Raw genomic sequence first — 14,008 nt, 5'->3', positions numbered from 1 at the left:
CACTTATTTCAATAAATAAATCAAAGAAATGAAAACTATTATATTTAGCTTATGTAGAAATATTGTATATGTATATACCTAATTATTAAATACGGTAATTATAAAATAAAACTGAAATATTAAAATATAGGCCTCAGTATTCATTGTGTGGTTTCGTACCTTTACAGTTTGTAACCGAGTTGAGTCACCAATATTGGACCGCCGGTGTTTGGAGCATTCCGTGTTTTAACATCGTCTTCAATGTTTCTTTGTTCAGTTTTTGTTGTCTAGGCCTAGAGGCCTATTTTTGGTCAGATTTTACACATTTATAAATTCTTTTTGAAGAGTTAAGTACTTTCAAACATGCATAGACGATCAGGTAATGTATTAGCTAATTTCTTGTTGATATTAAAGATTTTACATGAGTATAAAATGTGTATTCCTGGGATCTATTTTGGCCTTCCTTCTCGCGCTTCAAACAAGGAATTGCCGGCCTCACAGAAGGCACGGCTACGGCTAATTGATCGTTTGCATCTAGGCCTAGCTCGATAAGATTGTGCCTAGCCTAGCTACGATTTAATTAAGCCGAAAATTTAACAGTTGAATTAGATTTAAATTTCTTTTTTCTTTAATTCCTTAGAAGTCAATATTAATTAATGGATTTAAAAAAAATGATAATTTAAATAGGCTAGTCTAACTAACTCTAGGCCTAGCCTAGATTGATTTAATTTAAATTAATTAAAAGAGAATGATTATTGTTCTTAAAAAATGTATTTATTTTAAATTAGTAAATCTTGTTTTGTATTTTATTTTCAGTTGGGAGACAGGGAGGTCATGGCTCTCCTGGGTTGATTGGAACTCATCCAGCTGGTTCCCGATCAAAGGTATTTTAAATTTAAAACATCCATATATGATAATGATATATCGTATATTTTATTATATTGCTATATTATTATTATTGAGTACCTTATGCTAATTGTTTTCTATTCTTTTGAAAGGGATATGACAGTCGAATGCCAAAACAACCCAAGCCACCAGAGAAACCCCTTATGCCCTACATGCGATATAGTCGTAGTGTCTGGGATAAGGTAAAACAAGAAAACCCTGAGATGAAGCTCTGGGAGATTGGCAAAGTTATTGGACACATGTGGCGTGAGCTATCTGAAGACGCTAAACAAGTTTATGTTGATGAATATGAAAGTGAAAAGGTTAACAAACATCATACAGTGTTATTTGTTTTTAGCACAAATGCTATAATAGTTCAGTATCAATGGGATGATTTATAAAACATATATTGAAAATTTAATTTTTAAACAAATTTACAGCACAAAATTTAACATATTTATATTTTTTTCCAGTACATATAAACTTTCATTCGCATATACAGGTATTAATTATTATAGATTTTCATTTATTTCAGGCTGATTATAACTTAGCAATAAAGGCTTATCATAACTCATCCGCCTACCAGGCTTGGGTCGTTGCCAAAACTAAAGGTATTTAAAAGTTACTAAAGAAAATATAGTTCTTCATATATTTTGTATACAGTACTATTTAAGTTTTGTTATGCAATATATTGAACAAAAATGCAGTATACCATAAATACTATGAAATATAATGTACAGTACTAAAAATCTATATTTTGTGTCTTATTTTTAATTTTGCCTACAGCTCAACATCAAGCTGATGACCCAGTGCAGCAGAGACCTGAAGCAAGGATGAGTATACAGCCAGCTGAAGACGACGATGGTACTTGGCTTTTACTGCATCACATTCATCATCATTTCATTTATTTTGTCAATTAAAAACATGATAAAACAATTCAAATAAACATAACAAAACACATGACAGTGACAGGATTAAATAAAAGCAAACTGAATTATTCTTTGTCATCATATTGGTTGCTATTCACATGAAGAAATAAATTACCTCATGCTATATAGAGTATTGTACACCTGAAGAATTATAGAATTGAAATTGAATTGAAATTTAAATAAAAGTAATCTTTTAGCTGTGACCTTTAAAAGGATCTGAAGCTCTGTCTACACTATCAAACTTTATGTGACAACAAATGTGATGTGACCATATATGAACATGATGATGTCATATCACTACCATATTTGGGCATATCATTGCCATATCTGGGAATATCACACCTTTTGTTGTCAAACTAGTTTGATAGAGTAGACAGAGCTTTAGTGTAGTACAATTATTACTATTATGTATGAACAGTTTTATTGTTGTACATTGTTGACATGATGTGGGAGAAGCATGTAGTTGAAAATTGTAAAATTTATTTTCCTATCTTAGATCAAGACGATGGTTTTTCTGTAAAACACGTAGCAACAGCACGTTACCAACGCAACCATCGACTCATTGGCGAAATATTCAGTGACATAGCTGTTCCCGATCCTAGGTCAGTGATCACGGAGAACAGGATGGATATTCTAAAAAAACAAGTCAAGTCCCTCATACTTCATCAGGTAATTGTCAAGATAATAAGGGTTGAGCTCTGTCTATACTATCAAACTTTATGTGACAAAAAAATGTGATGTGCCCATATATGGACATGATGATGTCATATATGTGGCATATCACTACCATATTTAGGCACACCACACTTTTTGTCAAACTAGTTTGATAGTGAACACAGAGCTTAAGAGTGTTTTGCTTTTGAGATTACAATTTTTTGACAAATTTAATTTCCGTTGTGACCGTATTCGGTCATAATACAGTATACAATATTGTTTAACAAGTTTAGTAATATCAGAGTATCAGAATTTTGCTCATCTTAAGTAATATTTACTCATAATTTCTCATTCTATTTTTTATTTGTTTAGAAAAAACTTGAAGGCGAACTCCAGCAAATAGAAGAAAAGTTTCAAGAAAAGAAACGCAAATTTAAAGAGAATAGCGGTGAATGGCATGAATCAATGAAAAAGGTAAAAATGTCTTCAATTGATAAATTTTGCCATTTTCCCCTCATTGTTAATGTTTTATTAGGAATTACAAACCTTACAATACTAGTGTTTATTTTCTAAAGCAATATTACATTTACTATGCTTTTAGTTGTGTGCAGAGAAGGTTGACATTAAGTGGGATGAAATTTATGCTGAAATGCCACCAACAATCTTTCCGTTAATGAATCCGCGACCTCTAGTGACACAGCCAACTCCACAACTCCCTCCAGAGCCATCAACTTCTCAACCAACCACCAATAACGATCAGAGCACGTCAGAAGGAGCAGATACCGATAAAATTGTTGGCATGAGGACAGAGGAGGAGACGGGAGAGCTAGAACGTGATCCAGTATCAGAATCCACGGTTGAGAGTTCTGCCGAAGCTTCTAAAAACTCACCAGAAGCATCAAAGGAGACAGAGAAGAATGCAGATCAAGAACCGATGGAAGAGGGTTCAGAAATAACTCCTTTTAAAGTGGAGACTCCTCCGCCAGCTTTGTGTTCTGAAATGGCAGACACAAAAGATGCACAAATGGGTAGGTAACATTCATATTCTGCTTAGTCAACATCAGACTGCCTACAGTATTCATCTAGACAACTCCATATTTACCAATTCTTAAGCTCTGTCTACACTATCAAACTTTATGTGAAAAAATCGTGATGTGCCCATTATGATGGACATGATGATGTCATATCACTACCATATTTGGGCATATCACCACCAAATTTGGGTACATCACATTTTTTGTCACATAAAGTTTGATAATGCAGACAGAGCTTTAGAATTTGTTAACAAACTACAGATCCCATTTATACTGATTTGTTTTTAAATAATTGTTTCTTTTTGTTTAGATTTGGAAAATGACGACAAACCACCTGTTCTGAGTCCATCTGGAGAATTACCTTGCCAAGATGAAGATGGTACGAATGTTGATACAACTAAACAAAGCAGCTCAAGGGAAGAAGAAGAGGAAAAGGATGATAAGAGCAGTAAGGAAGATTCTGAAAACAGAGGTGGTGATGAGACAAAAGAAGATGAAGATGAGCCTGTGAAAAAACCTGATGCTTATTGAGCAAAAAGATAGGTAGCTAATTCAGGATGTCTGTACAATGTCTTGTATCCAATTTGATAGTGTCTTTTTATCCTTGACATACAAATACTAATTTGAAGTACATGACACGCCTATCATGCAGCCATATGTCATGTGACATGCCTACCATGCAGCTATATGTCAATTACTTATGTGACACGCCTATCATACAGCCATATGTCAATTATATGACACGCCTATCATGCAGCCATATGTCAATTATATGACATGCCTATCATGCAGCCATATGTCAATTACTTATGTGACACGCCTATCATGCAGCCATATGTCAATTATATGACACGCCTATCATGCAGCCATATGTCAATTACTTATGTGACACGCCTATCATGCAGCCATATGTCAATTATATGACACGCCTATCATGCAGCCATATGTCAATTACTTATGTGACACGCCTATCATGCAGCCATATGTCAATTACTTATGTGACACACCTATCATGCAGCCATATGTCACTTACATGACACGCCTATCATACAGCCATATGTTATGTGACACGCCTATCATACAGCCATATGTCACTTACATGACACGCCTATCATACAGCCATATGTCATGTGACACACCTATCATGCAGCCGTATGTCACTTACATTGTAAGTCACTAGTCCTATGTCTTTGTGTGATCCTTTACAATCAATTGCATTAAATAAATAATTCTGAGAAAACAATGTTTGTGCATTTGTTTTTAATCTTTTGTACAATAATATTTGTACATTTCATATAAGATTCGAGGTAGGTGTTCACTATCGTTCGTTGACAATAGATAGTAATGTAATATTAAGCCCTGTCTACGCTATAAAACTGTATGTGACTGAAAAATGTGATGTGCCCATATATGGACAGGATGATGTCATATCACTACCATATTTGGGTATACCACTATCATATTTGGGCACATCACACTTTTTTTTCAAACTAGTTTGAGTAGCTTTAGCAAAGTTTGAGCTTCAAAAGTAAAGAGTAAATGGGTTGAAAATGATATGAGTTATTGTTGGTATAATATAATATAAAATAATATATTATTTGCACTGATGAAGGGCTAGTGTTGCCCGAAAGCTCTGCTAACTTTTCTGATTTAGCTTTTCGCTTCTTTTTTTTTTTTGTATCTCCATTGAGATCCAGCCACTGATACCCACAGCATTGTCATTTTTTCAGTAATTTGCCTTTGGATTAATAATATATTAATATATTATTACCAAGACAGTTTTTTGTTCTAACCCTAACTCCTCTGATTCCACTCACTTTATTTATTTATTTCAAACAAACATGATACTGTTTGTAACACTCCTAGTCAAGAGACTATGCATTTTTACTACAGCTCACTATGCCGGTCCGTCGGTAAACACTAACTCAAATTTGAGCATGCGACTGCAGCCATGTATATGGCCTTGTTTTTTTTTCATTTCATACGCATCCAACAGCGAGTAACTCGCCAATTACTGCATGGATAAACTATTTTATAATTTTTTGTGCTTATAAACTAAGTCTCATTTGAGGCTTCAGGAGTGGAGTTGAAAGAGTCGTGAGTTACAACCCTGGTACTAGGTCAGGATTGAACCCCAGACCTTGGGATTGGAAAGCAAGCACGTTAACCACCAAGCTACAGCTCCACTACATTAAAAATTAATTTACAAATTATCTAGATATCGTATTTGAAGGTTTGCATGGCGAAATCAAATGTTGATATAAAGTTTGCGGTACACCACGTATATTAGTTCTGAAAAGAACTGTTGAGTTTCTCGAGTCCAGGAAATATAAGTGGAAAAGGGTGGGACTGGTGTGAAAGATATCTAGATATCTTCATTAAAATGGAAGGAATGAATTTATGAAAGATAAGGATATCTTTGTTTTAACTTTGCCTTTTATATTAAAGGTTTGGCTTGACCCGTGTCCTATTTGTACATTTTTTTTTTACATAGCAAATGTGAAACTTAACTTATATAATGGTAAAAGTGCAATGGCATGAATTTAGGGTCAAAGTTTTATGATCAAATATATGAGATATAAAGATATCTTTATTTTAAAAGTTGGTCTGACTTCGCACTATTTTATAGAACATACTCCGGGTCCTCTATATACCAAATCAATCCAAACTCTACCATTATAAAGTTTTCAACAAAATCGCTCTGACAATTTATTTTTATTGATGAAATGCAATTAACACTCTAAATAAATCCTATTTTGTATAATTTACACTTTATACTTGAGGGGCTTGGTTATAAATTGATAGGGCTTCAGTTCAGTTTAGTTTTATTCGGTTCACTCAAAAATACAAAGACAAACATAACATAGAAAAAGCACAAGATAACAATATTAATAGAATGAACCGAGGAATAACCCAAGAAAGTTTAAAAGAAAACTTATTTCCATTGGGGTCCTCAGACATAAAAATAACACTGATAATTGCACTTAAAGCGCCCTATGACTACAAAAAGGTTAACACATTGTACAGTAAACATAATATGAGGGCTTGGTTGGTATTTAATCCCATTCTGCAAACCACACAATAATGTTGTAAAACATAATACCAAATATGGTGTTAGGCAATGTGATGATGATTACCTCTAACTAATTAATAGAGATTACCTCGCCCGGTTATCAACTGGCGCACCTTTGGAAACATGATATAAAATGATGAGAGTACTGTTGCTTGCATTAGTTGATGGTTCACTCAACACCAGGTAACTAGCATCACACCGTAACTTGCATCACACCAGGTAACTTGCATCACACCAGGTAACTTGCATCACACCAGGTAACGGGCTAGTCACATCAGTAAATTGTCTCACCCGGTATTAGCAGTCTAACTATGTATTATCGGTGAGTACCTCATTGCTATATAATATATAATTGCAAGCTTCGTCTTTTATTTTGTTTACTTATCACCTGTAATAATCGCTGATGAATTCTAGCAGGTCCATTGAAGTCATTGTAAATGGCAACAGCTCTGTCTACACGATCACATTTCATGTGACAAAAAATGTGATGTGCCCATATGTGGCCACGATAATATTCATCATATTACTACCACTATCAATTATACCCGCCCCAGGGCGAGTTTCAAAATTAGTTTAAAGACTTCTCAGTACATAACACCCGACGCCAGTATCTCACTATTCACCAACCTCACCCCTCTTTAATAACACACTTAATAAACTCTTTTTAAAAAACAAAAACAATTCTTCCCAGGACAAATTTTTGCTTCCAAATGAGAGGGGTATACATAGCTATGATAGGCCTATGGTTTAAGTACGTTATAAACTGTGTAAATGAATAGGTGTAATATTGGCGGATAATTAAAATATCTTATTTTGATACTGCGTCCCCCCAGCCTTCTTTCTTCTTCCTAGTACAATTCCAATTATGTTATACTTCATTACGCCAGTATTTCCGCTCCTCCCTCCTCTCAACAACACATTCCAGATACTGGGTGATGTGCTTAAGACGATTCCAGTAAACATTATGTTCGCCATCACTCCCAACCCATAATCCGGCCTTCGTGGCAGTTTTAACACATTCCCAGTACAGTTTCGGTCATGATAATAGGCCTATATCCCCACCCCAAACTCCCATCCCCTTCCCAGGGATAATTAAAATACTTTAACACTTTCCTACCACAATGCTGGTAATTTTGATACTCCCCATTTTAAATCAACACCTTTAGCGTCTTAATAAGAGAGCGATATACAGCTGATATGCATGGTTTAAGTACTTTGCAAACTGTGTAAATGAATAGGTGTCATATTGGCTAATCAATAAAATATCTAATTTGGATACCGCTGAATTACCTCATCCCCTATATTCTTTCTCCTTTCCCCATCCCACCACAATCAACAAACCTTTACTCCTCCCGACAGTTCAAATGTAGTAACTTTTCCCAGTACAATTCCAATTATGTTGTACTTCTATTACTTATTGTACAAATTCCAGTATCTTCACCCTTTCCCCTCCCAAATAACCCCCTTCTTAGTGATGTGTTTAAGACGTGTGTTAAGCCATTACTCCCAACACATAACCCCTCAGTGCCAGTTTTCAAACGTAGTTTGTACATTACACTCCCAGTACAGTTTCAGTATTGTAAGGCCTACGACCCCACTCCCAGCCCCTTCCAAGAGATAATTAAAATAATTTAATAATGTCCTACTAAAATTCTGGTCAATTTGATAGCCTACTACCCTAGCCCAAGCAGAAATCCCCACCATTCTCTCAAACAATCCACCACCCCAACACCCCCCAAAAAAACCCGGACTCGGGGAATTTTTGAAATGTAGTTTAAAACCTCCGGGTACAATTGCGATCATTTTGATACCCTATACAAACAAACAAACGTACAAACTCTCTCACTCCCCATATAGATATTTGGGCCCATATTTTTGGTGATTTTTTTTTTATAATAGTGTAGACAGAGCTTTAGACTAGAAGGTCTGAAGCCGAGGCGTTTCCATGCTCATCTAAATTCACGTAAGAATTAATTCACTATTCAATGTATGTAGGCCTACGTTATACTTGATATAAATTTTGCGGTACACCACGTTAAGTTCTGAAAAGAGTTCCAAGTAACGTTTTGATCAATATACGTTATTCTTCCTCCTGAGACACACTTTATATATCATCAACATACTGATTTCGCCATGGAAACCTTCAAACAATACATATATTTTTCACAATTTCAGATTGGGGTGGCCTATGAACTGTTTTTCCGGGACGTGCGAATGTCTGGGGTTGGTTTGGGAGGTGGCCTATATAACAAACATTATCATAGTAGTGTGTGACACCACGTGAATTGTAGATATAATTATAAATGTATGGTTAAGTGTAGGCTACATATCAAATATGTATAACAGAAATTATAGTGAAAAAACATGAATTTTCCTTAAAATGGTCAAATACAGAATTTGGCAAAATTCCGCTATAAAGACTAAAACAGACTTTTGTTAGTACTAGGTAGCTTAACCTGATGTAATACTATGGTGACTCCATAGAAAATGAAAAAAGGTGGGCATAAGGTTGATAATGTTTGCTATAGCACGAACATAAATCTGAAGTTGAATAAAAACATCAAAAACGTAAAGTTAAACACTTATATTTAGTCATCATCATTGTTTTGTACTTACAACCTTTGTGTACAAAAGAATAAGGATTTTACTGTGTAATTTGTACTACCTAATTTGTACTATCTAAACTATAGAACGATATCATTATTGGAATCAATAATCAACAGAAATGTTTTTCCTAATTAACAGTCTAGGCATATAGGCCTACGTTATAAATATAATATATATATATTTTTTTTTTTTATTTTAAATTAATTAATCACCGGGCGGTTTAGAATTAATGTTCTTTGCCTGATGTGTTTATATATATTTTTATAGAAACATGATGTTGATGTTTTTTATCGCTGCTGCTTTGGCCGCCACAACGGAAGCTTCCTGCAACTGCCCTTTTTTTTGGGTGCCGTTTCAACAAAGTTGTTACCGTGGCTTTGGAGGACAACAAGTCACGTGGTCGCGAGCCCGGGCCGAGTGTAAAACACAGGGGGCTCATCTAGTCTCCATCGGCAGTTCATTCGAAAATTGGTTCGTGTACGAACTCTGGAAGTCCAGTACGGGTAACAAGATTGCAGCTACAGGCATCACATTTTGGATAGGACTTAACGACATAGGCCAAGAGGGTAGTTACAGATGGGCTGATACAAGTGAATCTGTTTGGTACACAAATTGGAAAGCGAATCAGCCTGATAATTATCATAATGAAGACTGTGTGCATCAGGCCCCAGCTTCCGGCCAATGGAATGATCTGCCATGTGGTAAATATGCGTATTACATGTGCGAAAAGCCACAGTAAACCAGTCACCATCTTAAAATTAATTTCTAATAATAATCTTATCTAACACCTATCTGAGGCTCAGAAATATTTTTCAATTTATATGACTTTATCTTTAACTAACATAATTTTGTATGATGCATTCGTATTCATGATTACGTTCACGAAATAAAAATGTATTGTTCTCGTATTGTTTTACTTATAATAATAAAATAATAATTAAACACAATAGTTGACTTGACTCAATATTTTGTTGAGTTTTCAAAAGACCATGAATTAAGGCCATTATACCAAAAGATCTTTTCTTTGTTCTAATATAAAAATTAATGAATTAAAAAAAATTAACGTGTTCTTTATATGGTTTTTATTTTTAGCTGAGTTTCTTGAAAGATAATATCATTAATACAATACATGACCCTTGAACGATTGATATCGCCGCTTTGTCGTCCGTGAACTAGTGGGGTATCCAGGTACCCACCTGGTGTGTCCAGACCACCACCGGATGGAGTGCCGACCACATAATTGATATACAATGTTTTAAACAGATAAACCGGAATATAACAGCTTTTGTGTTTCATCATACCTTAAAGTGCAGACAAGATGATGGTCACATGTCATGAGCATGACTTATCGCGTCGGTATTGCTCAATATTTGGGGTCCTCTAGCTGCGTCTGACCTACAGACAGGATTCATTGAAAAGTGTCCGGGAAAGAATAAATTGATGGTGTAGAATATCCATTTATTTCAAGCCCTATAAAATTGGCTTCTTACCATTGAAATAGCAAATTGAATTTTTCCCCCATTCTAGTAGGCCTAACTGGAAAGTTGCAATCAATGAGCTATTGAATAGGCCTTCCAATTTTTTCATTATGAGTAGTTTGCTCAAAAAGAGTAAAGGTCATCAACCTGTATGCTTTTATTTCATAGCAAATGTACGTAGGCCTACGCCTTGTGTTAAATATCTCTTTTAGTAGTAGGCCTAAAATAAATAGGTGCAATCAATGAGTTCCATTTTGCATGGGGATGGATGCGTGATGATGATGCTCAAAAAAGGTCATCAACCACCTGTATGCTGCACTTTTATTTATAGCAAATGTACACTTCTTGTCCATGTATCTTTAATTTGAAATTGTTTCCGCGACAAACGTGGCAATCTCCCGACGGAACGGAAGCCATTGGTCCAATCTTTATCTTCCACATGGAACGCACGACCCTGGTCAGGAGGAGATAAAGGACCTGTACAATAGGTCCATGATGGTACGATCGATCATGAAAAAAATGTTTACGAAATATCAACGAACATGTGGTAAAATACTTATATATTCTGTATAAATGATCAGGCTCATGCTGCACTGCTACCAGTCTTACAGTTGATCAGTGCTGCTGCTACCAGTCTTAACAGTCGACCGAAACTAAACACCAAACCAACCGTAAGTACAATAAAAAATATTGGTATTCACAATTCTGCTATTTCCCACCTCCGCTGGCAAATAAAACTGTAGTAGTAATGCGTATGTGTTGGTCCGATCGACTACTTTAAAACTATCCATTTTGCACACCGCACTAACTTTTTAACAATTAGAGCCGTGTGCAAAATAAATTGTCGCGTCAGTCCGTTGGTCAGAATTTTGTATTGCACTCCGCTCTAACCTTTAAACATTAGTGCCGGGTGCAAACCAAATTGTCGCGTCAGTCCGTTGGTCAGAATTTTGTTGCACCCATCTCTCTCTCTAACCTTTAACAATAATTAGAGCGGGGTGCAAAACAAAATTGTGGGGCCAGTAGCGTCAAACCTGGTCATTTTTCACCCAGCTAATATTTAAAAATTAGAGAGGTGCAAATCAAATTTTGGCGCTGGTGCGCTGGCCCTTGACTTCTTTTTAGGCACTTAAACTTTGTAATTTTATCGTCGACATGGGTATTTGCCACGCCGTGACAATGCATCTTCTAGTTTTATAAAAGTCTAACTTTTTTTCTCTTTTGTGGCGCGTTAATCACTACTTTTTTATTAATTTCATTTTCAAATGATCAATACAATGATTTTATATTCTTCCTAATATATTTCATTGTTAACCTGATTGTTTTTCCCCGTTATTTTCCTATAAAGTTTTTTCTTATCTTTCATACGATTTGATCAAAACAATTCGATCAGTAGGCCTAGTAGTATGTTCGAAACATTCTATAGGCCTACTTTATGTATATACTTTATGTAATAACTAATACATGCATGGGATTGGCTCTTTTTAAGGGCCTTTTCACCTTTGTTTTACTTTCTACACACGAGCCTCTAAAAAGCTGCTAACTTTTACTAGAATCCGAACCTGGTGCCCAACTTTTATATTTTTTTGTCTTACATGAGTTCGTCCAACTTTTATTTCCAAAAAGTGGGCCTAAATTTCTTTTAACACTGTTATGTTGTGCATATGTTTACATATTATTTTTTCTATTGATATAGGCTATATTTTAACTTTTAGTTTTGAATAATTCATTAGCACATATATTTTCTTATTAATAATATGTAAAAAAAATTAAATATATTTTACCTACATGTTTTACTTATAGAAGATTGCCCACATAACTGAAGTAGAATAAAAACAGGGACAGACCTTTCAAATTATATTTTTATAAAATGGTAATATAGACCTATACATTTTTTTTTCAGAAACATGAAAGTGATTTTGAGTGTTATCGCTGCATTGGCCGCAATTGGAGTTGTTTCGGCAGAATCGGGTCACCCGGCATGCCACCCGCCATGCCTACCGCATTGGGTTCCATTTCAAGAAAGTTGTTATCGTGCATTCGGAACCAAAGAAACCTATCATGAGGCCGAACACGCTTGCCACGAATTTTTCAATCATCATGACGTTGGTCATCTCGTCTCCATCCGAAGTGAAGCCGAAGACTTATTCGTATACGAACTTTGGAAGTCGACTACTGGTAATATGGTTGCAAGCTATGACGTCACTTTCTGGCTTGGTCTTACGGATAGTGACGTTGAGGGAACATGGACGTGGAAGGATTCCGGCGATGTTGCGACATATACCAATTGGAAAGTCGGTCAACCTGATAATTCCGGCGGCGAGGACTGTGCACATCAAAGCAGTGGTGATCCAGACAATGGAACCTGGAATGACTGGGGATGCGAACAACAGATGTACTACGTGTGCGAGATGCCGCAAGAAAAGTAGTGCCGCCGCCGACAAAAGCCGACAAAAGCTGAATAAGAATGTTGAGACCCGAATAACATTTTTAATTGACATTATCATTCTACTGTAAAACTTAAATTAGATTGATAAACCATTTAAACAATTCATAGGCTAGCTTTTTTTTTACATTAAATTCTGTTTTAGCGTTTTAAACACGCAAGAAAAGTAACAAACGCCGAATAAGAATGTCGAGACCCGAATAACATTTTTAATTGACATTCATTCTACTGCACTGTAAAACTTAGCCTAAATTAGATTGACAAAACAATTCATATTCTAACTTTTTTTACATTAAAATCTGTTTTTAGTGTTTAAAACTATTTAACTTGATTCTGTACTGTAATTAAGTCTGTACCTTATTAATCGGGAATTCATATGTTGTTTTTAGTTGAATAATTTTAGAAAATAAAACACACACACACACATATTAATTTGTTCGATGTTTGTTCATACAATTGTTGATACGACTATAATGCATATATATATTATACTGTATAATAATGTTTGATGACAATTGACGATGATACGACTGAGGGAATTTATGATAACTAGAATTGCCAGCTTAACCAATCAATGGTGATGATGATATATGACATGTGATGCATACACACTACACACACTGCTGTAGCACTGCCTTTCTGCCAAAGTCTTCTCATATTTAAAAAAATGAACACAAAATTAATGTTTTGCTATCTCACTTTTAAAGTCCTTTCTTGTCTGGCCTACGTAACACGAGTCTAATTGTGTATGAGTATCTAAGTCCATGTTTCCATAGCAAAAAAATCGATGATTTACCGATAATGTTTGTTATGTCTGTGGAAACACGGCCAAAGAGTTAGTTATATAAAAATAAAATCATGCAAAGAAGAAACTAACAAGAATTACTGCAGCTGACTCTTCATGATGCCACAACAAAAGTTTT

General features: G+C 35.2%; 3 protein-coding genes across 3 annotated transcripts; all 3 read left to right on the top strand.

The window, feature by feature from the left end:
• The first annotated feature begins 225 nt into the window (after window positions 1-225).
• Window positions 226-4,718, top strand: LOC144850483 (uncharacterized). The gene is made up of 9 exons (XM_078707767.1): window positions 226-358; window positions 796-863; window positions 978-1,187; window positions 1,400-1,475; window positions 1,651-1,728; window positions 2,290-2,462; window positions 2,820-2,921; window positions 3,049-3,475; window positions 3,792-4,718. Exons 1-9 carry the CDS (start codon window positions 343-345, stop codon window positions 4,010-4,012), a joined length of 1,371 nt encoding a protein of 456 aa, XP_078563893.1. The 5' UTR covers window positions 226-342; the 3' UTR covers window positions 4,013-4,718.
• Window positions 4,719-6,706: 1,988 nt separating this feature from the next.
• LOC144850452 (perlucin-like protein) lies at window positions 6,707-10,183 on the top strand. The gene is made up of 2 exons (XM_078707738.1): window positions 6,707-6,876; window positions 9,429-10,183. Exons 1-2 carry the CDS (start codon window positions 6,866-6,868, stop codon window positions 9,898-9,900), a joined length of 483 nt encoding a protein of 160 aa, XP_078563864.1. The 5' UTR covers window positions 6,707-6,865; the 3' UTR covers window positions 9,901-10,183.
• A 1,043-nt stretch (window positions 10,184-11,226) lies between these two features.
• On the top strand, window positions 11,227-13,513 carry LOC144850443 (alpha-N-acetylgalactosamine-specific lectin-like). The gene is made up of 2 exons (XM_078707726.1): window positions 11,227-11,310; window positions 12,543-13,513. The coding sequence occupies exon 2, from the start codon at window positions 12,547-12,549 to the stop codon at window positions 13,066-13,068; it is 522 nt and encodes a 173-aa protein (XP_078563852.1). The 5' UTR covers window positions 11,227-11,310; window positions 12,543-12,546; the 3' UTR covers window positions 13,069-13,513.
• Window positions 13,514-14,008: the final 495 nt, after the last annotated feature.

The sequence above is a fragment of the Antedon bifida genome, chromosome 1, assembly GCF_963402885.1.
Source record: "Antedon bifida chromosome 1, ecAntBifi1.1, whole genome shotgun sequence".
NCBI lineage: Eukaryota > Metazoa > Echinodermata > Crinoidea > Comatulida > Antedonidae > Antedon > Antedon bifida.
The sequence above is the reverse complement of the archived record's forward strand: the minus strand, read 5'-3'. Positions and strand labels throughout refer to the sequence as shown.

Bases quoted from the DNA above. Each gene is read 5' to 3' on its own strand.
- LOC144850483 (XM_078707767.1), top strand. The intron at 864-977 runs GTATTTTAAATT...TTCTTTTGAAAG, and splicing joins CAGCTGGTTCCCGATCAAAG to GGATATGACAGTCGAATGCC. The intron at 1,729-2,289 runs GTACTTGGCTTT...TTCCTATCTTAG, and splicing joins GCCAGCTGAAGACGACGATG to ATCAAGACGATGGTTTTTCT.
- LOC144850443 (XM_078707726.1), top strand. From the start codon at position 12,547: ATGAAAGTGATTTTGAGTGTTATCGCTGCATTGGCCGCAATTGGAGTT.